Source organism: Xenopus tropicalis, chromosome 10 (genome assembly GCF_000004195.4).
Source record: "Xenopus tropicalis strain Nigerian chromosome 10, UCB_Xtro_10.0, whole genome shotgun sequence".
Lineage (NCBI taxonomy): Eukaryota > Metazoa > Chordata > Amphibia > Anura > Pipidae > Xenopus > Xenopus tropicalis.
The window spans coordinates 10,966,756-10,989,394 of record NC_030686.2 but is presented as its reverse complement, the minus strand read 5'-3'; the positions used below and the strand labels follow the sequence as shown (position 1 = coordinate 10,989,394).

Genomic DNA, 22,639 nt, shown 5'->3' with positions numbered 1-22,639 from the left:
ACCTGCCTCCTACCATGGAAATCAGAGGCACTTCAAGCCCCAGGAATCCATTACTTCTGACTTGCAGGGACCATTTCCCCTTCTTAGATGGGCAGTCAGTCAACCCCATCCTCAACATTGTTCCATTAAAGTGATGGCTTCTGGGATGCGAGTCTGTGTACCATTAAGTATGAAAAGCAGAAAGACTACAATCCCCAGAATGCATCACTTCAAAATAAAAGACAGCGAGGGAAAGGTTGATTGACTCTGACAGGTAAATCTCCTACCGTCCGGAATTAACTATGACCACGTGGCTAAAGCAGATGAGGGTAAATAAAACATACTACATATTTCACTCCGCAGTGCTGTTATTTCTAAACAGTTTATTTTAAACCCGCTCTCCGCCCCCTCTTGAAAAATCCAACAGCAAAGTGCAGACCCAGAAGCACCATGAGGATGTGAGGAGGAGAGAGGGGGGGGGGGGGCGAGTGCTTTTGTTTCTCTGGGTCAGGGGGGGGGGGGAAACCGAGGAGACAAAGTAGAAAGACAGACCACTGACACAAAAAACAAATGTGCAGTTTTTTCCTATTCAACCACTGCAAAGAAAGGAATATTCGGGGGAGTCAAAAATATATATATGTTTTTGAAATGAACCGATGTGCCTCAGTCATGCCTAAAAGACAATATGTACAAACAGAGCTTGAAGGACACGTCAAACTGGCCACGGGGGGGGGGGGGGGGGGCTCCATACGGGCACAGAAGCCGCACACACGCACAGGACAGAACCCCCCGAAACAACCGCCAATGTTTTACGGTTTTCCTTGTTACAGATTCAAAAAACCCACAAGCAGCGGGGGAATAACGAGGGAAGGGAAAATAAATTACACCCAGACTATCGTTCAATAAATTAAGCGCATAAGAAACAAAATATACACAAAAGAATAAAAGGGAGGGAGGAAATGGGGGAAAGAATTGTGCTGGAGAGGAAAAGAAACTTGGTTTTTTTTTTTTTTTGTTTTAGTCCTGTGAAATGGATGAAAGGTATCAGTCCTTCCCGCTAAGGGCAGCAGATATATTCACCATCGCTCTCCGCTTTCCACCCACGAACCTCTTCAAGTACGCCGGCTGTCTGGCAACCAGTTCATTAAAGGAGTTGGCTTGATCTCCAGTGAACGGACTCCAGTGTTTAGACCGGTTTTAACACCTTGGAGAAAGGAATCTTGAGATAAGAAGAGACAAGAGTTTTGGGATACGGAGTCCCTACGTTGCAGAAGTAACAGCAAGTCCAATCAGTAGTATAACGCTGGAGAAACTGAAAAACCTGATCCCACGTCCAGTGGGGAGACAAAAGCATCAGTAGTATCATGTGTGTGTGGCCAGGGACAGGCGCGGCTTGGCTGTACCCTTTCACTTCAAGGAGATATTCAGCATCTGTGAGATGAATACGCTCATTGTATCCTGTTACAGTATCGGTAGAACAACCATGGAAACCCAGATGATGGAGCGGCCTAGAGAACAGAATGCCAATTCCCCTGACCCTTGAGGGATGGTTTCCAGTTCAGGGATAGGCCAGAACACCGAGGATGGAGGCAGGGCTCTATATAACTTCAGCTCCCTCAGTGCCAATGTGGATAAGCTTGGTGTGCCAAACAACTTGCTTGGTATTCCAACTCCTACAAAAGGGGGCAATGTGGCTACCGGAGTAAGAGGGACCACGCTAGCCAGTCAGAACTGCAGCCTCTAATTCAAACATCCCCAGGGTCATCCATTGTTCTCTTGCTCAGCATTCTGCATCCTACCGAAACAAAACAACAAGTGACAAATAAATATTAATATATATATATATATATATATATATATATATAGTAATAAATAGGCTTATGTCAGCCCCATCCAATGTCAGATGTTGGTCTAGAATTCTTCCATTGCACAAGTCATAACATTTTAAAATCCATGACCGTCAAAAGAGAGAACTGCTGGGATTGGCTGAGTTTCTCAGGTGCCTGAATTCCCTGCCAATCCTGAAGTATTACTTATGATATGCTAATAAGAATGGGCCATATTTCCAGGTTAAAATAAGTTCCACAATGAAACCTGCACTCAACAGGGCCGGAATTAAGGGTAGGGACTTATCACTTCACTGTGGCGACGGGGGAAGGGGGGTTGCCTTGGGCACAAGTGATGCATGGTTCGTCAAAAAGTCGACTCACAACCAACCCTAACCCACTGCTCCACTACCCACAACCAACCCTAACCCACTGCTCCACTACCCACAACCAACCCTAACCCACTGCTCCACTACCCACAACCAACCCTAACCCACTGCTCCACTACCCACAACCAACCCTAACCCACTGCTCCACTACCCACAACCAACCCTAACCCACTGCTCCACTACCCACAACCAACCCTAACCAACTACCCACAACCAACCCTAATCCACTGCTTCACTACCCACAACCAACCCTAACCAACTGCCCACAACCAACCCTAACCCGCTGCTCCACTACCCACAACCAACCCTAACCCACTGCTCCACTACCCACAACCAACCCTAACCCACTACTCCACTACCCACAACCAACCCTAACCCACTGCTCCACTACCCACAACCAACCCTAACCCGCTACTCCACTACCCACAACCAACCCTAACCCGCTGCTCCACTACCCACAACCAACCCTAACCCGCTGCTCCACTACCCACAACCAACCCTAACCCACTGCTCCACTACCCACAACCAACCCTAACCAACTACCCACAACCAACCCTAATTCACTGCTTCACTACCCACAACCAACCCTAACCCGCTGCTCCACTACCCACAACCAACCCTAACCCGCTGCTCCACTACCCACAACCAACCCTAACCCGCTGCTCCACTACCCACAACCAACCCTAACCCGCTGCTCCACTACCCACAACCAACCCTAACCCGCTGCTCCACTACCCACAACCAACCCTAACCCGCTGCTCCACTACCCACAACCAACCCTAACCCGCTGCTCCACTACCCACAACCAACCCTAACCCACTGCTCCACTACCCACAACCAACCCTAACCCGCTGCTCCACTACCCACAACCAACCCTAACCCGCTGCTCCACTACCCACAACCAACCCTAACCCACTGCCCACAACCAACCCTAACCCGCTGCTCCACTACCCACAACCAACCCTAACCCACTGCTCCACTACCCACAACCAACCCTAACCCACTGCTCCACTACCCACAACCAACCCTAACCCACTGCTCCACTACCCACAACCAACCCTAACCCACTGCTCCACTACCCACAACCAACCCTAACCCAGCATGCCTTCAAATTTATAGACCCCGCCCCCCCACGGAAGGGGGCAGGGCCAAGGAGGGGCAAGTCTATAAAAGGCTCACACCGGAGGCAGAAGTGGGCACAGGTGGGAAGAGAGCTAAAGGAAGAGCTCAACCCAAACCCGCTTGCGGCCCAGCAATGGTGTCAGAAACTTGGCGTGATCCCACCTACCCGCGGATCCCATGGGAATCGGGAAGGCCCATACATCACTACTGGGTGCCACTGACACCAGTCCCGGCTGTGGGATTCACTATAAAAGTTTTAATAAAACAATGAATAATCCAAAGACTCTATTTGCTTACCTGGTTCGGCCTATGAAGAGGGAAAGCGCGGAATCCTCGCTACGTGGAGCTCTCGCTCCCAGACTCCAATTTGTTCAGATGCCGCGCCTCCTTTAGACAAAGGTATACCTCCTCCTGGGGGTCGTAATAATAGAACTTGCGCAGGTATGAGATGAGGGGTCTGAAAAGAAAGGGACAGGATTTTGGTTTCGACATGTATTTACTAGATCGCTACTGAGATGACAAGGAAAGTACTTCTGTGCAGAAAAATGGTGAAAAAGCCATAGATCGGGATGAAATACAGATTCAAATCCTCATTTTGGACTCTGAGTTTTTAAAGGGATAGGATGACCTCTAGGTGAAATCATGACTGTCTCTTAACTAAAGCTGCATTTGGACTGACATGCCCCCCCAACACTGATGCCTCTCTAATCTGGGTCCCATCCAGAAAGGCTAAGAACCCCACCATATACACAGCCTGAGCGTCTGTGCTGGAGCTACATAAATAAATGACACTATATGAGGAATAATGATAACAGAAGCAGCTAGAATAACAGGCACAACATATAAGTTCAATGAGATGTAAGTACACGGGCAAGTGATCAAAGAGAAGGCAGCCCCCCCCCCCCCCCCCCCCAGCTAACAAGTCAGCGACCCCAGAACACTGACCCACTTCATGCGCTTATGCTAAAACAGTTCCTGCCTCTGACAGGCACCAAATGGCTTGCAAGGCTGTGAGATTGGATCAAGCCCCCCCCTCCAACCGTGCTGGAACCCACAGACCTCCCAGCTCTGCAAAAACACCACTTAGCAGGGGCTCTGTTTAGTGTTAACTGCTAATTTGGAAATGGTAATTACACAGTAGGGAAAAACTGTATTTGCACACAGACTGCAACAGTGGCAGTGACTGGGAGGTACTAAGTGCCATGTACTGTATGATAGGGCGGAACCTTCCCTTAGTGCCAGCACCCTATCCTTTGCTCCAAACCCGCACACGTCAACAAGACCCCCATGCCATACCTAGGCTGCTGATTAAAGGGGAACTCCGGCTTCCAAACCAAACTGTGTTACATCATACAGCACAGAAACCCCTAATATCACTGTAATCTTCAGAAAGTATAAATAAATACCATTTTTATATGCTGAAATCCAGCTGCAAAACAGCTCTTCTCTTTCTGCATCATTTGAAATCCTGGCAGGGGAGGAGGGACTGAAACACTGATGTTACAAATTGTAACAACTTCTCCACAGCTTACAGACAGCATGCAGGAACTACATAACCCACAATGCACTGCACTGGGATGTTCCTTTCCTTATTAACATCACGTGTGCAGCAGGGAATTGTGGGATTGGGAGGAGGCAGGCTGAGGGACAGGCACTACTGTTAGGGCTCTGGTACACGGGGAGATTAGTCGCCCGCGAGCAGGGAGTTTTGCCGCGGGCGACTAATCTCCCCGTGTACCAGAGCCCTTACAGTTTATCTGAGTCACAAAGTAGTCAGCCAGATCAGATGGGGAACAGGGGGCGGGGCTTAGGGAACTGTTCCAAACCAGATTATTACGTTAAACATCATGAAAGGCTGCACATTTTTGAATAGATGTATATTGCAAAGTTGCTTGAAATGTTGCTTTCTTTTCAAAAAGCGTAAGTTTTGGGTGTAGTTCCCCTTAAGTCAAAACATAACATCCTCATTTGCCTCAATGGCCCTTGAGTATTTGTTACACCAAAAGCCTGAAAGCTTCCCTTTGCGCAGGCAAAACCAATATATGAGCAGGACATTACAGCGGGGGGCAGAGGGCTGCACAATGTGCTGTACTGTCCCTTTAAGCTCTCGCCAGTTACAATAACATAGCACAGGAGATAACAGGTACCTGACTGGGAAGACCCCCTTGGATAGAAACCATTTATACAAGCATTATTCCCATTACAGCAGAGCTCTCAGCTGAAATACTGTGGCATCTGGTTCTGTCACTTCTCCCAGCTGAATCGCTTCCCACTTGTCTCCAGGGAAATAACTTTGATTATATAATGTGAAAAACCCAACATGGCCTCTATCATTATACCCATGCCGGTTACTTGCATTGTGGCTAAAGTAATAGGGAACTGACGCGCAACAATCTAGAAAGAGCCTCCTGCCATACCTAGGCTTCTGATTAAAGGGGAACTCCGGCTTCCAAACCAAACTGTATTACATCATACAACACAGAAACCCCTAATATCCCTATCACTTTAATCTGTTCCTTTAACCAGTAGGAATAAATACCATTACAGACAACATGCAGGAACTACATAACCCACAATGCATTGCACTGGGATGTTCCATAACTTATTGACATCGCGTGTGCAGCAGGAAATTGTGGGGTTGGGGGGATGCAGGCTGAAGGCAGGCTGAGGATAGGCGACTACTATCAGATTCAAAGTAGCCAGCCAGAACAGCAGGGTAACAGGGGGCGGGGCTTAGGGAACTGTTCCAAACCAGATTATTACATTAAAAATCATGAAAAGGCTGCATAATTTTTAACTGATGTATATTGCAAAAACCGTAAATTGTGTTTGGGTGGAGTTCCCCTTTAATAGTCAGCCTTGTATCTGGATACCTGGACCATTTAGAAAGAGAGTGCAATTCTGCAAGCTGCAGTGTATCCTGGGAAATCTGAGCAAGCTTTGGGCACAGGCAGAGTGCAATCCTTGAACGCTCCCCTCTATAAGGGAGTATTTTTGGATGTGCGGTTTCGGCTTTTCCAAACTGCCGTTATCTTGTATTTGCTGCCAAGTGCAACGAGGAGCCACAATGACCTCGCGGGGCCACAAGCGCACACTGTTCTATGTGAGGCCTGGGAATGGCCCGATACAGAGGAGGCTTTCAGCGATTCCCACCCTGCTGGAATCCATATTGACACAGCTCTGTATCCCGCACACATGACATAAAGCCACACAATTCTTCTCTTTGTTGCCCCCTGGCATAAAGGCCATGCACGGAGCCTACAGCACTATCATTACCATACAGGATAAGTGAAATCCCCTCTAATAATGAATAATATATAGTGTTTATATAGTGTTGGTTTTACTTTGGGCTAAAAATTGCCCCCATACTGGAGCTCCCTATAAATCTGCTACAGTCCTTGTCTGTGTTTTAAATGAGGGGTGGCCATATTCTAGCGGTCCCTGCCAGAAGCACAGGAGGAGGGGGGTAGCCAATTACAGCCTTGTAGTCAGACAAGCCAAGACTTTAGTTCCCTATCAGACCAGGCTAGCTTCTGATTGGTTGTGCCACTGGCACCCTTGCAGTCTAGGAAATGAGGCAGCAGGAAGTGGAACTAATGGGCAGGACATGCAGAAATTTTCAATAAATCAGCTTAAAACACCACTTGCTTTCTGTATTTATAAGAGTGCAATGCACTGGCACTTTGTTTTTTCACACAATATGTCCCCTTTCAAAAATGAAAAAAAAAAAGATAATGGGCATTGTTAGATTTGAAGCCAATTAGTTACTAAAAGCTAGCCATACACTAACAGATCCGCTTGTTTGGTCACCAATAAGCGGCTCTTTCCCATGCCCACCCTGAGGTGTGTGATATTAGGCTGATTCAATCATTTGGCCCAAAAACGACAAATACAGGCCATCAGTGCGAGGGCAACATCAATGGAACAATGCCACCCTTGCCTCAACAACATTTTTAAACCTGCCCAATTTTCACCCAGGTATTAGCGGGGCAGGTCAGTTGAAAGGGCTCATACATGGACAGATAAAATGCCGTCCAAATCGGCAGCTTAAATCTGCACCCCGGGTGTATGGCCACTTAATAAAGGTAATTGAGAGCTTATGGCTAACTAGTAATGTGTGGGCAGGCCCGAAACCCTTGGGGACCGTATGTTTACTCAGAGGTCAGGTGGATTTGGGGAGGATTCAGGCTAAACTTTACCATGCACCTGCCCGCAACCATACTATACCCCACTTCTGCCTAGAGACTTTGCTATTTACAGACCCTCATCTGCGTATCCTGCCCCATTTTGTCAAAAAGTTGCAGGGCTTGTGCGGGTCTATAAATACAGAGGCGCTTCAGGTCAGGGTTAGGTTTGGATGGGACACATGGGGGGTTAGGGTCGGGTGTGGATAGGATTTTCTCCCTTTACAGACTACATAATGTCAGGGAAATTAATACTTACTTGGGTAGTGGGAGCTCTGGAATGTGGTCGATCCGGACCAGCTGCCGAATACGAAAGCGGCACAAGTGCTGCAGGGACTTCACATTGCTGAAGCGGGAAACGGGGTACAAAAGCTGAACTGGGGTAGGGGGGAGACCTGTGGAGCGGAAAGTAAGATATAAACTAATGCACAAAACAGTCCAGTTTGTGGAACATAAGGATGCATGAAGTATATGGAGTGAGTAATACAAAAGTACTGTAGAACCATGCAACAGATAAGCCCTGAAAATACAGCAATTAAAAATTCATAAAGAAAAAAAAAATCATCCCAGGATGTCAGGTCCTGGCCATGGCATAGTATCAGGTAAAAGGATCATCCTAAGATGTTGGGTCCTGGTATATAATTAATTAGAAAAGGCAATCCCAAGGATGTCAGGTCCTGGCCATGGCATAGTATCAGGTAAAAGGATCATCCTAAGATGTTGGGTCCTGGTATATAATTCATTAGAAAAGGCAATCCCAAGGATGTCAGGTCCTGGCCATGACACAGCAATAAAAGGGTAAGCCGCGGGATGTCGAGTTCTGGCTATGGCACAGTATCAGTTTCAAATTGTGTCCCATGAACATAATAAAACAGTGAAGAAGACCTGGAGTTAAATATGACTTTGGCATAAAGTTAATATGTTTGGCATACCCATGCACACATGAAACACTGCAAGAACACATTGTCCATCTGAGCCCGCCACAGATAACAATAAGAAAGCAGTAAAGAGAAAGAAGATTTTCCATGCATGTTTGGCCCCCAGATTCCTGACCTGGTACTCGCGAGCGAAGAAAATACAGGAACTTCCCATTCTTAGAGTGCATGATGGCACGTTTAATAAACTCCACTACCGACTGACAGCGATCCTCAAACTTCGGGTGGCACCAGAGGCTGAATGTGCCTAGGAGAGATTGCAGAGTACAGGGTATTACAGGGCACAAACCAATACAACATCAATATACCTAACTGGTTTCACATACACCCCATTATCGCTGGCCCTCATCCACTGTTAAACATGCTGAATCCAGCCACCCTATGCCCTCACAGGGATTAATAGCCCTCACCTCTATAGTGTTCCATGCGTGTGTGGTGGGTGATGCCCTGTGATCGGAAACTCAGACTAAGAATGTACCGAGGGTCTGAACTATCTCGCACCAGAAAGGAGCCGTCTGGTTTCGCCTTCAGCTTCATTTCTGCATCCTCCCAGTTCATTGGACCCCAGTACCAACCACACTGCAGGAGAAGAGAAGGTCAAACAGTTATGGCAGTCACATAAAATAAGCAGAAAGTTATGCTAAGCAGACAGAGAAAACCATAAAAGGCCAATAAGGTATCCTGGCACCCTATACATTGCAGCTAGTGAGCTCCATACCTTCTCAAGCTCCCGCAGGCTGGCAGCAAAGCTACTAGGGTCCTGTTTAAATAGGGGGCACTGCAGCGGCTGCACCAGTGGAACTGGGACACACTCAGTTGGTCTTAGCGGAACCAAGCGTGGTAAAGGTTCTGCAAAATGAAGAAAATAAAACCAGTTATATCAAAAATGCATTTGTCAAGGATATGAGCAAGGCTGTGATTGGTGGAAGATTGGGGACATATTTACAGCACATAGGCATTACCTGCCATTCTACCTAACAGGTCAAACAAATATGGCTACAAAACTCCAGGATGTCTAGAGGCAATTATTGCAATAGGTTTACTCCAGCTCAGATCAGCCAATCAGCTGCATGTATACATCACATATGTGTCATTCTGGGTCCACACAGAGAAACCAGCCACCAATATCAGAACTCAAATTATCCCTTTCAGTTGTCCAGCCCATCAATGTCATATGTCAGTTCTGCCATATTGGAATATGTCAGTTGAATCACAAATAGAATCCTGACTAATTCCTCCATATGGGCAGTTTTCTTGTTTTTTTTTAAACTGGAAAGGTGGCCATACACGGTGTAAACCATTCGTTTGGCAAGGTTGCCAAAGGAGCAGATTGTCTCCCCATATGCCTACCTATGGTGGGCAATATTGGGCTAATGCGATCAGTAGGCCCTAGGATCAAATGACTGAATTAAAATGGAAGGTATATGGGCTGTCAGACCGAGGGCTGCATTAACAAGCCATAGTGGTTCTAGATCCGATGGAAAAATCAAACATGCCAGATCAAGATCTGCCCAATATTGGTCGGGTAGGCCCGTCGGTGTTGCCCATACACGAGCAGCTGCCAAACTGGCCTGAAGGACCTGACTTGGCAGCTGAAATTAGCTTGTGTATGGCTACCTGAAGAGCTTTATTGGTGGGGCACCCTATTTTACATATGAAATGGTCACTAGAAGCAGGATAAGGTACATACTACAAGGATTTGGCTTTAACAATGCAACTATTTACCTGGGGCATGTGGAGGAGGAGGTGGGGGCAGTGGGAAAGACTGCAGAGAGGATCCCATGGGTCCCACTAGAACAGACGCTGGTTGAATTCCACCAATGTCATCTGGATCAAATAAGGAAAGTATAAAATAACCATGAATTAAATTCCCTAGTGGTATAATTCAGCACCCATCAACACACTGTACAGAGAAGCTCGGCACAACTGAATTGGCTGGAAGCAACCGAAGAGAAAGTGGAAAAAAAGAGGGAGATACCTAAAAGGCTGAGGCTCCTACGGGGAGGCGGAGGGGGAGTGGGAGGATGTGTAGAGGAGGATCCTCTCTGTGAAATGTCCACGTCCACAAGCGACACCGTTTCACCTGCACAAAAGCCAAAAAACACATGAGACTTGTATCTACCCACCCTCATAGTCTGTGATATTCAATATAGCGGTAACTTAGAAGGAACAGTTTGATCGGTTTTATCTTGAGACGCAAGCAGAGCCTTGCTATAACGCTCGAATGTATATAACCATATAATATACAGTTTGGACATTTCCCTATGGGACCAAACCATAAATGATATCCTTATAAACAGCGAGTAGTGATTTCATCAGTTATAATCGGAGCTTAGTGATGTAATTTCTGTCACATGATTCACTAAAACTTGCGTATTATAATAAAGTACCTTCTGTTGTAAAATATGAGGATGTTAGGAGTCACCTCAGAGTTCCATGACCCGTATAAAAGCACTTGGCCTTCAGCCTCATCCATTTATAGGGTCATGGAACTCCTCTGTGCCTTATAATAACCTAGATTTTACAATGGGGGTACTTTATTCACTATATACGTTTTGTCATTTCTCACGGTCACATGTAGCCAGAATCCTTTCTTCCCATCAACTCACCAGTGAAGAGCGGACTGAAGGAGACTGGAGAAAAGGCACTTTGAGTTCTGGTCAATCGCGGCTTCCTATATAATAAACAGAAAAACAAAACAATATTTTGAAAAAAACCCAACCTCACTGGCTTACAAAGAATCATTTCAGAAACAAGAGAAATCCACAGATTAGTGGTTTGTATTGTTACAATTACAAAATCCTCTTCATGACCTTAAGCAGGAAGGGATCAGGACCTATGTGCTTGAAATGAGTCGGAAAGTCAAAATGAAAGAAAATGATATATTAGGGGCGATCTGGGCCACGCAGCGCTTAACCACCCCCCAAGTGCCTGGCCACCCACAACATTCCTTCTCAGTACATTAGCATCTGCAAGTAGGAGCTGCAGTACTGCTAAACCTGACCCAAACCCAACCGACAAAAAAGCAAAATCAGATGAAACCAGATGAACCTATGAAACTCACTAGGGGCTGGTGATGTTTCTGGAGTCTTAGACATCAGTGTCACTCATGGAGTCACTTACTGGGCTTCAGGGCAGAACCAAAAATTCTACCCACACCCACGGCTCATTTATTCTTCTAATGGTGGCAAGTGAGCCCCCCGGCACTTCCATACAATTCCCACTTTAGCCAATTGAGAACAGCAAGAAGTGGTCCTACAGCCAGTAAAGAAGAACCACTAGCCTAAACCTTCCACTTGCTTTCCTTTAACCATGACTGTATACAGGTAAAGGATCTGTTATCTGGAAATCCTTTATCCAGAAAGCTCAGAATTAAAGGAAGGTCTCCCATAGACTCCATAATAAGCAAATAAATTTCATTTTTAAAAATGATTCCCTTTTCTCTGTAATAATAAAACAGTACCTGTACTTGATCCCAACTAAGATATAATTACCCCTTATTGGGGGCAGAACAGCCCTATTGGGTTTATTTCATGGTTAAATGATTCCCTTTTCTCTGTAATAATAAAACAGTACCTGTACTTGATCCCAACTAAGATATAATTACCCCTTATTGGGGGCAGAACAGCCATATTGGGTTTATTTCATGGTTAAATGATTCCCTTTTCTCTGTAATAATAAAGCAGTACCTGTACTTGATCCCAACTAAGATATAATTACCCCTTATTGGGGGCAGAACAGCCCTATTGGGTTTATTTCATGGTTAAATGATTCCCTTTTCTCTGTAGTAATAAAACAGTACCTGTACTTGATCCCAACTAAGATATAATTACCCCTTATTGGGGGCAGAACAGCCCTATTGGGTTTATTTCATGGTTAAATGATTCCCTTTTCTCTGTAATAATAAAACAGTACCTGTACTTGATCCCAACTAAGATATAATTACCCCTTATTGGGGGCAGAACAGTCCTATTGGGTTTATTTAATGTTTAAATGATTTTTAGCAGACAAGGTATAGTGATGCAAATTAATGAAAAACCCCTTATCCGGAAAACCCCAGGCCCCAAGCATTCTGGATAATGGATCCCATACCTGTACAAATATATTCAACATGAGCCAAATACATATAAAAAAATAAGTTCTGTATAAACTCTTAAAGGGAACTCCAACTAAAAACAGTTTTTTGCATAATGAAAAAAAAAATGCCTTTAGCAGGTAACCCACCTATGAACACCCCCTCGGCAGCTTGTTTCCAGCCGACAGACCTGCAGCGAGCACTCTGGACTCTCACTGAATGAGCAGCCGATTCTCATGGGAGGGAACAAAGGACTCCCCCCCTATACCCAAAGCAGCGGCTGCTACACGTGAGGCTCTATAGCAACATGTTATTGCTGTACACATGTGATGACATGACACACTCATGGGGGAAAGGGAAGGAACACACTGCACCTCCCTACTAACAAACATGGCAGAGGCACGAAGTAGCATTAGCAGCAACCCTTCTTATGTGGGTGGAATATATAGAATTCCTTGTAGACTGTAAGCTCTTTTGGGCAGGGCCCTCTTCACCCCTTGTATCGGTTATTGATTGCTTTATATGTTACTCTGTATGCCCAATGTATGAAACCCACTTATTGTACAGCGCTGCGGGATATGTTGGCGCTTTATAAATAAATGTTAATAATAATTTGGTCAATAGAAGTAATGAAAACAGTTTAAAGGGCAAATAACACCAATAAGTGACCATATAAATTGCATCTGTCTGAAATGGGTTTCAATCTTTCCAGAATCCTGTTATGACTTAATCTATCATATGTGAACTGCAGCTTTTTTACTGACTTCCTTGTCTAGCACGAAGCTCCGCCCATTTTGCTTTTTGAGCCCTCCTTCTCTCTCCAACTGTGATGACCTCAAAGAGGTGCCCCTGTGCATGCCTGATTGATTTTAATTGGAGCAAAGACAGTGAGCACCCAGTGGGCACCTCTTTGAAGTCTTCATAGTGGGAGAGAGAAGGGGGCTCAGAAAGGAAAAGGGGGGGGGGGGGGTAGAAAAGTGCTCAGTCTGTGTAAGTAAATCTTCAATTTTAGTGGTTCCTGAGACATTAGCCATGTAGAGATTGCTACGCTGAGACAACTTGCAATTGGTCTTTATTTTTTTATTATTTTTTTTAATGGTTTTTCGGTTATTTAGCTTTTTATGTTCAACCTATAAATTGTAAGCTCTTTTTGGCAGGGCTCTCTTTACCTCTTATATTGTTATTGGTTGTTTTTGTATTTGTTCTTGTATGTTTAAGGTATACACCCATTTATTGCACAACATTGAGGAATTTGCTGGCATTTTATAAACACAAGAGTACATTACGTGCCTTTTTGTGGTAATGGTGCTTTAGAGATAAAATGAGCAGCTGCAAAAACAACAACAAAACAAACGAAGCTAAATGGCCAGTTGTCCCGCAATCTTACTGTCCCTATTCAACAATAAAAGTAAATTTCCCCTTAAGGGTAAGGTATCCAGTTGGGCTCATTTATCAACAATGGGCAGCAGCCTATAGAAACCAGGCATTTGATTTAATCACAGCCAACCCAGGGGCAGTTGGGTCAGTGACCACCATTTTAAAGCTGAAAATACACAGTTAATATTTAAAAATCACAAATGTGATTTCTTGTTTGTGGGGTATACACCCCTCAATTTCTCTCAATTATGCCTTAATTTCTTTTTCACGTTTCCACCACACAGGCTGTCACGCGGTACCTTACATATTACCCATTGCACAACGAAGGGAAGTGCAAGCAGCCGCAGGACACATACGGGCAGCGGCGAGGGTCATGCTGTAATGTGTTGGGAAACTAAGCGCTGGGTGGAAGTGCAGATTGTATAGCAACAAACAGGGTGGGAACATCGTGCCAGCGGGGAGGTATAAAGATACATTAATTATAGGAATAAGGAAATAAATATACAGAGTAGGGATGCACTGAATCCACGTTTTCGGATTTGGCCGAACCCCGAATCCTTCATAAAAGATTTGTCCGAATAATGAACCCATTTTGTACAATTTTCAGACAGAGTGTGGGCTCCAAATCATTGTCTTGATAATTCTTATATCATGGCGTTCGGTCATTTAGTCGGACAGGTTAGAAAATTTCAGTTGGATAAGGATAAAATCTGGTGAAATCCTTGGGGGCCTACAGTGGGAGTCACTTTTGTACCATTGGTGCTGCCAACTGTTTCATGCTCAGAACATCCTCCCATTGGTTATTTGTAGGGCTTTATCCTACAGTTTTAGGCTGAATGTGAGTTTCAGAGCGTTGCATTTAAACGTATGACAGATATCCGAATGTTCCTCGGAAGAAGATTAAAATCTGAACATGTATGGCCGGCTTTATGTACTGACTCCACAGTCCTGATGAGAATACAGGTATGGCAGCTGTTTTCCAGAATGCTCAGGACCTGGGGTCTTCGGGATAAGGGATCTTTCCATAATCACCTTAAGTCTACTAAAACATCAATTAAACATGAAATAAACCCACAAATATTGTTTGGGATCAAGTACAGGTACCGTTTTATTATTACAGAGAAAAGGGAATCATTTAACCATGAAATAAACCCAATAGGGCTGTTCTGCCCCAATAAGGGGTAATTATATCTTAGTTGGGATCAAGTACAGGTACTGTTTTATTATTACAGAGAAAATGAAATCATTTAACCATTAAATAAACCCAATAGGGCTGTTCTGCCCCCAATAAGGGGTAATTATATCTTAGTTGGGATCAAGTACAGGTACTGTTTTATTATTACAGAGAAAAGGGAATCATTTAACCATTAAATAAACCCAATAGGACTGTTCTGCCCCAATAAGGGGTAATTATATCTTAGTTGGGATCAAGTACAGGTATTGTTTTATTATTACAGAGAAAAGGGAATCATTTAACCATGAAATAAACCCAATAGGACTGTTCTGCCCCCAATAAGGGGTAATCATATCTTAGTTGGGATCAAGTACAGGTACTGTTTTATTATTACAGAGAAAAGGGAATCATTTAACCATGAAATAAACCCAATAGGGCTGTTCTGCCCCCAATAAGGGGTAATTATATCTTAGTTGGGATCAAGTACAGGTACAGTTTTATTATTACAGAGAAAAGGGAATCATTTAACCATGAAATAAACCCAATAGGGCTGTTCTGCCCCCAGTAAGGATCAATTACAGAATGATCCCTTATCCGAACAACCCCCAGGTCACAAGAATTCCAGATAAGAGATTCTATAACTGTACTGCTAGAGCATGTTATTTTTGTATATTTTGAATGTATATCTTTTTCATCCAGTGGAATATAGGGCTTTTCTTATTAAAATCACACCCCAAATGGCTGTAAATCAATAGGTCAAACAGGCAATATTAAAGAAGGAGGAAAGGGTAAATGACATGGAGACAGGTTAGGCACCCCCCAGTGATTACTATCCCTTACCCAATGCCCAGTGCCCCGTTAGCAGAAAACTCTGGGTACTTAAAAGGCCAGGGACTATTCTGAACCCCAGTCCAGCTTTGTCTGTGATTTATAACTTTCCTTCTCCTTTAATGTTTTATTCAATGTAGACAACGCCTTTATCAAGCGGTACAAATTCATCAAGAATTTTTAAACATTTGACACATCACATGATTGAATCACATGGCAATAGAGCCCTATTATAAGGAACAATCATAACTTACAGGGGTAGTTCATCCTTTAACTTAACTTTTAATATGATGTAGATATTCTGAGACAATTTGCAATTGGTCTTCAGTTTTTATGTTTTTTCAGTTATTTAGCTTTTTGCTCAGCAGCTTCCCATTTTGTATTTTAGCAGCTATCTGGTTGCTAGGGTCTTATTTCCCTAGCAACCAGGCAGTGGTTTAAACAAAATATGGGAATATGAATAGCAGAGGGCCTGCATAAAAAGTAACAATAACAATAAAATTGAAGCCATACCAAGCAATAGTTTTTGGCTGCCAGGGTCAGTGACCCCGATTTGAAAGCTGAAGAGAAGCAGAAGAGGAAAGCAAATAATGAAAAAACTATAAAAAAATAAATAATGCAAACCAATTGCAAAAATGGTGGCTTTCTTTAACATAGTAAAATGTATCTTAAAGGTGAACCAGCCCTTCAATAGAATTCAGTATCACTGTATCCTATCACCCAATTCACACATAAGAGAAAATCAACATCGTTGTATTGCCGTAATATGCATTATAGTATATCAACAGAATGCACATACAGGTATGGGACCTGTTATCCAGAATGCTCGGGACCTGGGGTTTTCCATCTAGGGAGTCTTTCCATAATTCTGTACTTTAAACTCATTTAACCATGAAATAAACCCAATAGGGCTGTTCTGCCCCAATAAGGGGTAATTATATCTTAGTTGGGATCAAGTACAGGTACTGTTTTATTATTACAGAGAAAAGGGAATCATTTAACCATTAAATAAACCCAATAGGATTGTTCTGCCCCAATAAGGGGTAATTATATCTTAGTTGGGATCAAGTACAGGTACTGTTTTATTATTACAGAGAAAAGGGAATCATTTAACCATGAAATAAACCCAATAGGGCTGTTCTGCCCCCAATAAGGGGTAATTATATCTTAGTTGGGATCAAGTACAGGTACTGTTTTATTATTACAGAGAAAAGGGAATCATTTAACCATGAAATAAACCCAATAGGGCTGTTCTGCCCCCAATAAGGGGTAATTATATCTTAGTTGGGATCAAGTACAGGTACTGTTTTATTATTACAGAGAAAAGGGAATCATTTAACCATGAAATAAACCCAATAGGGCTGTTCTGCCCCAATAAGGGGTAATTATATCTTAGTTGGGATCAAGTACAGGTACTGTTTTATTATTACAGAGAAAAGGGAATCATTTAACCATGAAATAAACCCAATAGGGCTGTTCTGCCCCCAATAAGGGGTAATTATATCTTAGTTGGGACCAAGTACAGGTACTGTTTTATTATTACAGAGAAAAGGGAATCATTTAACCATGAAATAAACCCAATAGGGCTGTTCTGCCCCCAATAAGGGGTAATTATATCTTAGTTGGGATCAAGTACAAGGTTCTGTTTAATTGTTACAAAGAAAAAGAAAATCATTTTTAAAAATGTAAATTATTTGATTAAAATGGAGTCTATGGCCTTCGTGTAATTCTGAACTTTCTGGATAATGGGTTTCCGGATAATGGATCCCATACACAGTAAATACAGGTAGAAACCATAATTTAAGAAACCATATAAGCCCCAGCACCAGCCCAGTACCTTTGGTGCGCAGAGTATTTCCGGCTGTAGCTAATACATTTGTAAATTTTCACCTGAGCACCAAAACTGCACCTCAGTGAAACTGTATGGCCCATATGGTCGTTAGGAATCGGTTCTTGAAGGAGATGGATCAGACCCACTGACGTACATCCATTGGGGATGGGAAACGCTATATACAAAAGGGAGTGCTGCACTCATGGATGAATTATTTAGGGATTCGGATTCCCTTAAAGGGGTGAGTCAATTTCAGGTTAATCATAAGTACATTATAGAATGGCCTATTCTTAGTAACTTTTCTATTGGTCTTCATTTTTTTTATAGTTTTTGAATGATTTGCCTTCTTCTTTAGACTCTTTCCAACATTCAGATGGGGGTCACTGACCCAGGCGGGCAAACAACTATTGCTCTGTGAGACTACAATTCTATTGTTATTGTTACTTTATATTACTATCTATCTATGTAGGCCCTTCTCTATTCATATTCCTGTTCCGTTTACACGCCGCTGTCCGGTTACTAGGTTAACTAGGACCCTAGCAACCATATAGCTACTAAAATTCCAACTTGGAGCGCTGCTGAACAAAAAGCTAAATAATTCAAAAAAAGCAAAAAATAAAATATGAAGACCAACTGCAAGTTGTCTCAGAATAGCACGCTCTACATTATACTTAAAATAAAGGTAAAGGTGAACAACTCCTTCCAGGAAAATGGAGTCCCTGTCAAAGCTGGAATACTGGCCCCCCATGTGGAGGGGAATTAGGGAAACCAGGGAGGCCTGACCTGCTGGGGGTACAGGAGGAACATAGTGGGAAAATGTAACAAATCCATACAGGCCCTTCTGTGTGTGTGAATGGGGTAGGGACTTTAGATTGTAAGCTCTGCTGGGCAGGGGCTGCTGTGAGTGATGGATAATAGGCAGGCACTATATAAAGTACTGTAACATAATCTCATGTGCAGGTTATAAGCCCCATGGGGCCGGAGGGCCCCTATTGTCAGGGAATAAATAAGCAAACAGTACAGAATGAATGAATGCCGGGGGGCCGCCGTGTCAGGGAATACATAAGCAAACAGTACAGAATGAATGAATGCCGGGGGGCCGCCGTGTCAGGGAATAAATAAGCAAACAGTACAGAATGAATGAATGCCGGGGGGCCGCCGTGTCAGGGAATACATAAGCAAACAGTACAGAATGAATGAATGCCGGGGGGCCGCCGTGTCAGGGAATACATAAGCAAACAGTACAGAATGAATGAATGCCGGGGGGCCGCCGTGTCAGGGAATACATAAGCAAACAGTACAGAATGAATGAATGCCGGGGGGCCGCCGTGTCAGGGAATACATAAGCAAACAGTACAGAATGAATGAATGCCGGGGGCCGCCGTGTCAGGGAATACATAAGCAAACAGTACAGAATGAATGAATGCCGGGGGGCCGCCGTGTCAGGGAATACATAAGCAAACAGTACAGAATGAATGAATGCCGGGGGGCCGCCGTGTCAGGGAATACATAAGCAAACAGTACAGAATGAATGAATGCCGGGGGGCCGCCGTGTCAGGGAATACATAAGCAAACAGTACAGAATGAATGAATGCCGGGGGCCGCCGTGTCAGGGAATACATAAGCAAACAGTACAGAATGAATGAATGCCGGGGGGCCGCCGTGTCAGGGAATACATAAGCAAACAGTACAGAATGAATGAATGCCGGGGGGCCGCCGTGTCAGGGAATACATAAGCAAACAGTACAGAATGAATGAATGCCGGGGGGCCGCCGTGTCAGGGAATACATAAGCAAACAGTACAGAATGAATGAATGCCGGGGGGCCGCCGTGTCAGGGAATACATAAGCAAACAGTACAGAATGAATGAATGCCGGGGGGCCGCCGTGTCAGGGAATACATAAGCAAACAGTACAGAATGAATGAATGCCGGGGGGCCGCCGTGTCAGGGAATACATAAGCAAACAGTACAGAATGAATGAATGCCGGGGGGCCGCCGTGTCAGGGAATACATAAGCAAACAGTACAGAATGAATGAATGCCGGGGGGCCGCCGTGTCAGGGAATACATAAGCAAACAGTACAGAATGAATGGATGCCGGGGGGCCGCCGTGTCAGGGAATACATAAGCAAACAGTACAGAATGAATGGATGCCGGGGGGCCGCCGTGTCAGGGAATACATAAGCAAACAGTACAGAATGAATGAATGCCGGGGGGCCGCCGTGTCAGGGAATACATAAGCAAACAGTACAGAATGAATGAATGCCGGGGGGCCGCCGTGTCAGGGAATACATAAGCAAACAGTACAGAATGAATGAATGCCGGGGGGCCGCTGTGTCAGGGAATACATAAGCAAACAGTACAGAATGAATGAATGCCGGGGGGCCGCCGTGTCAGGGAATACATAAGCAAACAGTACAGAATGAATGAATGCCGGGGGGCCGCCGTGTCAGGGAATACATAAGCAAACAGTACAGAATGAATGAATGAATGCCGGGGGGCCGCCGTGTCAGGGAATACATAAGCAAACAGTACAGAATGAATGAATGCCGGGGGGCCGCCGTGTCAGGGAATACATAAGCAAACAGTACAGAATGAATGGATGCCGGGGGGCCGCCGTGTCAGGGAATACATAAGCAAACAGTACAGAATGAATGAATGCCGGGGGGCCGCCGTGTCAGGGAATACATAAGCAAACAGTACAGAATGAATGAATGCCGGGGGGCCGCTGTGTCAGGGAATACATAAGCAAACAGTACAGAATGAATGAATGCCGGGGGGCCGCCGTGTCAGGGAATACATAAGCAAACAGTACAGAATGAATGGATGCCGGGGGGGCCGCCGTGTCAGGGAATACATAAGCAAACAGTACAGAATGAATGAATGCCGGGGGGCCGCCGTGTCAGGGAATACATAAGCAAACAGTACAGAATGAATGAATGCCGGGGGGCCGCTGTGTCAGGGAATACATAAGCAAACAGTACAGAATGAATGAATGCCGGGGGGCCGCTGTGTCAGGGAATACATAAGCAAACAGTACAGAATGAATGAATGCCGGGGGGCCGCCGTGTCAGGGAATACATAAGCAAACAGTACAGAATGAATGAATGCCGGGGGGCCGCCGTGTCAGGGAATACATAAGCAAACAGTACAGAATGAATGAATGCCGGGGGGCCGCCGTGTCAGGGAATACATAAGCAAACAGTACAGAATGAATGCCGGGGGGCCGCCGTGTCAGGGAATACATAAGCAAACAGTACAGAATGAATGAATGCCGGGGGGCCGCCGTGTCAGGGAATACATAAGCAAACAGTACAGAATGAATGAATGAATGCCGGGGGGCCGCCGTGTCAGGGAATACATAAGCAAACAGTACAGAATGAATGAATGCCGGGGGGGCCGCCGTGTCAGGGAATACATAAGCAAACAGTACAGAATGAATGAATGCCGGGGGGCCGCCGTGTCAGGGAATACATAAGCAAACAGTACAGAATGAATGAATGAATGCCGGGGGGCCGCCGTGTCAGGGAATACATAAGCAAACAGTACAGAATGAATGAATGAATGCCGGGGGGCCGCCGTGTCAGGGAATACATAAGCAAACAGTACAGAATGAATGAATGGATGCCGGGGGGCCGCCGTGTACCTGCCAAGCTCCAACTCTCTGTCCCGGGACATGTCAGTCAGACTCCCCCCGGAGCCCCCCAGCTCTCTCTCAGCAGTTCCTGGGGGCCCGGCGCAGCTCTTGGTGCGGAAGATCCTGGAGAGTCGGTTCCGCAGGGAGGCCTTCCTGTTCTGGGCCCTCCTGCTCGGGGCCTGTCCCGCTGCCTCCCCTTCCTCCTGTTCCTCCAGCCGGCGGGCCTCCGGCGCTTCCAGCACTAACAGCGCATCGCTGGTCTCCTCACAGGGGCAGCCGGCCCCCCGCAGTCCCAGGGCCCCCAGTTGCAGTTCCAGCCCCAGCCCGGGCTGCGCGGCCTTGCGGTGCCGGTTACACAGCTCCGCCGACTGGGGGCTCCCTTCAGCAGGCAGCGCTTCCACTAGAGCCTCGGGCTCCGGAGCGGCCTCTCCCCCCTCCTCCTCTCCTCTCAGCATGTTCCGGAACACCATTAGCCGGGGTCTTGCAGCGTCCTCCGCCTCAGGAGCGCAGCCTAGCAACCGGCTCAGCACCCGATAGGACGCGGCCGCCTCCTCCTCCGCCGCTGCCCCTCGCATGTCCCCGGTGGCTCTACGGGCCCCGGCCCGAGCCTCGGCCTCTCCCAGCTCCGCTCCCCGATCCCTGGCAGCTCCCTCATCGGAGCCCGCCCCCTGTTTCCGGTTCTGCAGAACGTCACTGTTGTCTCTCTGTGTGTATGTGACAGCGACAGCTCTGAAATGCTCCGCCCACCCAGCGTCATGACGCATCACATGACCATGGACGCTTTATGGACAATGTTCAGAGAATTGTCGCAGCATGTTGGCATCGCCATTTTGTTGGTGGGTAAGATATTTTCCAGCTGGCTGGTAGACACTTGACTTTGATGTAGCCAGGGACACTATCAAAAGCTTCTTTTGTCTATGTGGCTCCATGCAGATATAAACATAGGGGCCATGTGTCATATTAAATATAATTACATTTTGTATTTATGGCCTGAACACTGTGTCACTTGCAACCCTTAGGGGCACATTTACTAATAAAGAAAAGAAAAAGATCGCTCTAAGGGAAACCCTAAAGCGAAACAAAAATTCCTCAGAAACAATGTAAATAAATAATAAACAAATAAATAAGAAAATGAAAAAAAATGTAATAAACTAACAAACTATAAGTACCACGTGGTTTGATGAGGCCCGGGTGTTTAAACCCCGAGCCTGCCGCTCAAGTTTTAGAATCTATCTCTTATGTAGTTTAGAGTCTGAGAAACAGCATGCTCACCAAAGTCCGG

General features: G+C 45.3%; 1 protein-coding gene across 2 annotated transcripts; it reads right to left on the bottom strand.

Moving 5' to 3' along the window:
* Positions 1-344: 344 nt before the first annotated feature.
* Positions 345-22,095, bottom strand: socs7 (suppressor of cytokine signaling 7). Of its 2 annotated transcripts, NM_001128059.1 has the most exon segments (10): positions 706-1,774; positions 3,614-3,773; positions 7,760-7,895; positions 8,554-8,682; positions 8,846-9,014; positions 9,154-9,284; positions 10,161-10,262; positions 10,414-10,518; positions 11,045-11,109; positions 21,367-21,897. In NM_001128059.1, coding segments are annotated over 9 exon segments (1,419 nt in total). In that variant the 5' UTR covers positions 21,828-21,897; the 3' UTR covers positions 706-1,774; positions 3,614-3,652.
* Between the last annotated feature and the right edge of the window lie 544 nt (positions 22,096-22,639).

Bases quoted from the DNA above. Each gene is read 5' to 3' on its own strand.
- socs7 (XM_012971550.3), bottom strand. From the start codon at position 21,932: ATGCGAGGGGCAGCGGCGGAGGAGGAGGCGGCCGCGTCCTATCGGGTG. The intron at 10,519-11,044 runs GTGAGTTGATGG...GCTTTTGTGCAG, and splicing joins CTTCAGTCCGCTCTTCACTG to GTGAAACGGTGTCGCTTGTG. The intron at 8,683-8,845 runs GTGAGGGCTATT...AATCTCTCCTAG, and splicing joins ACGCATGGAACACTATAGAG to GCACATTCAGCCTCTGGTGC.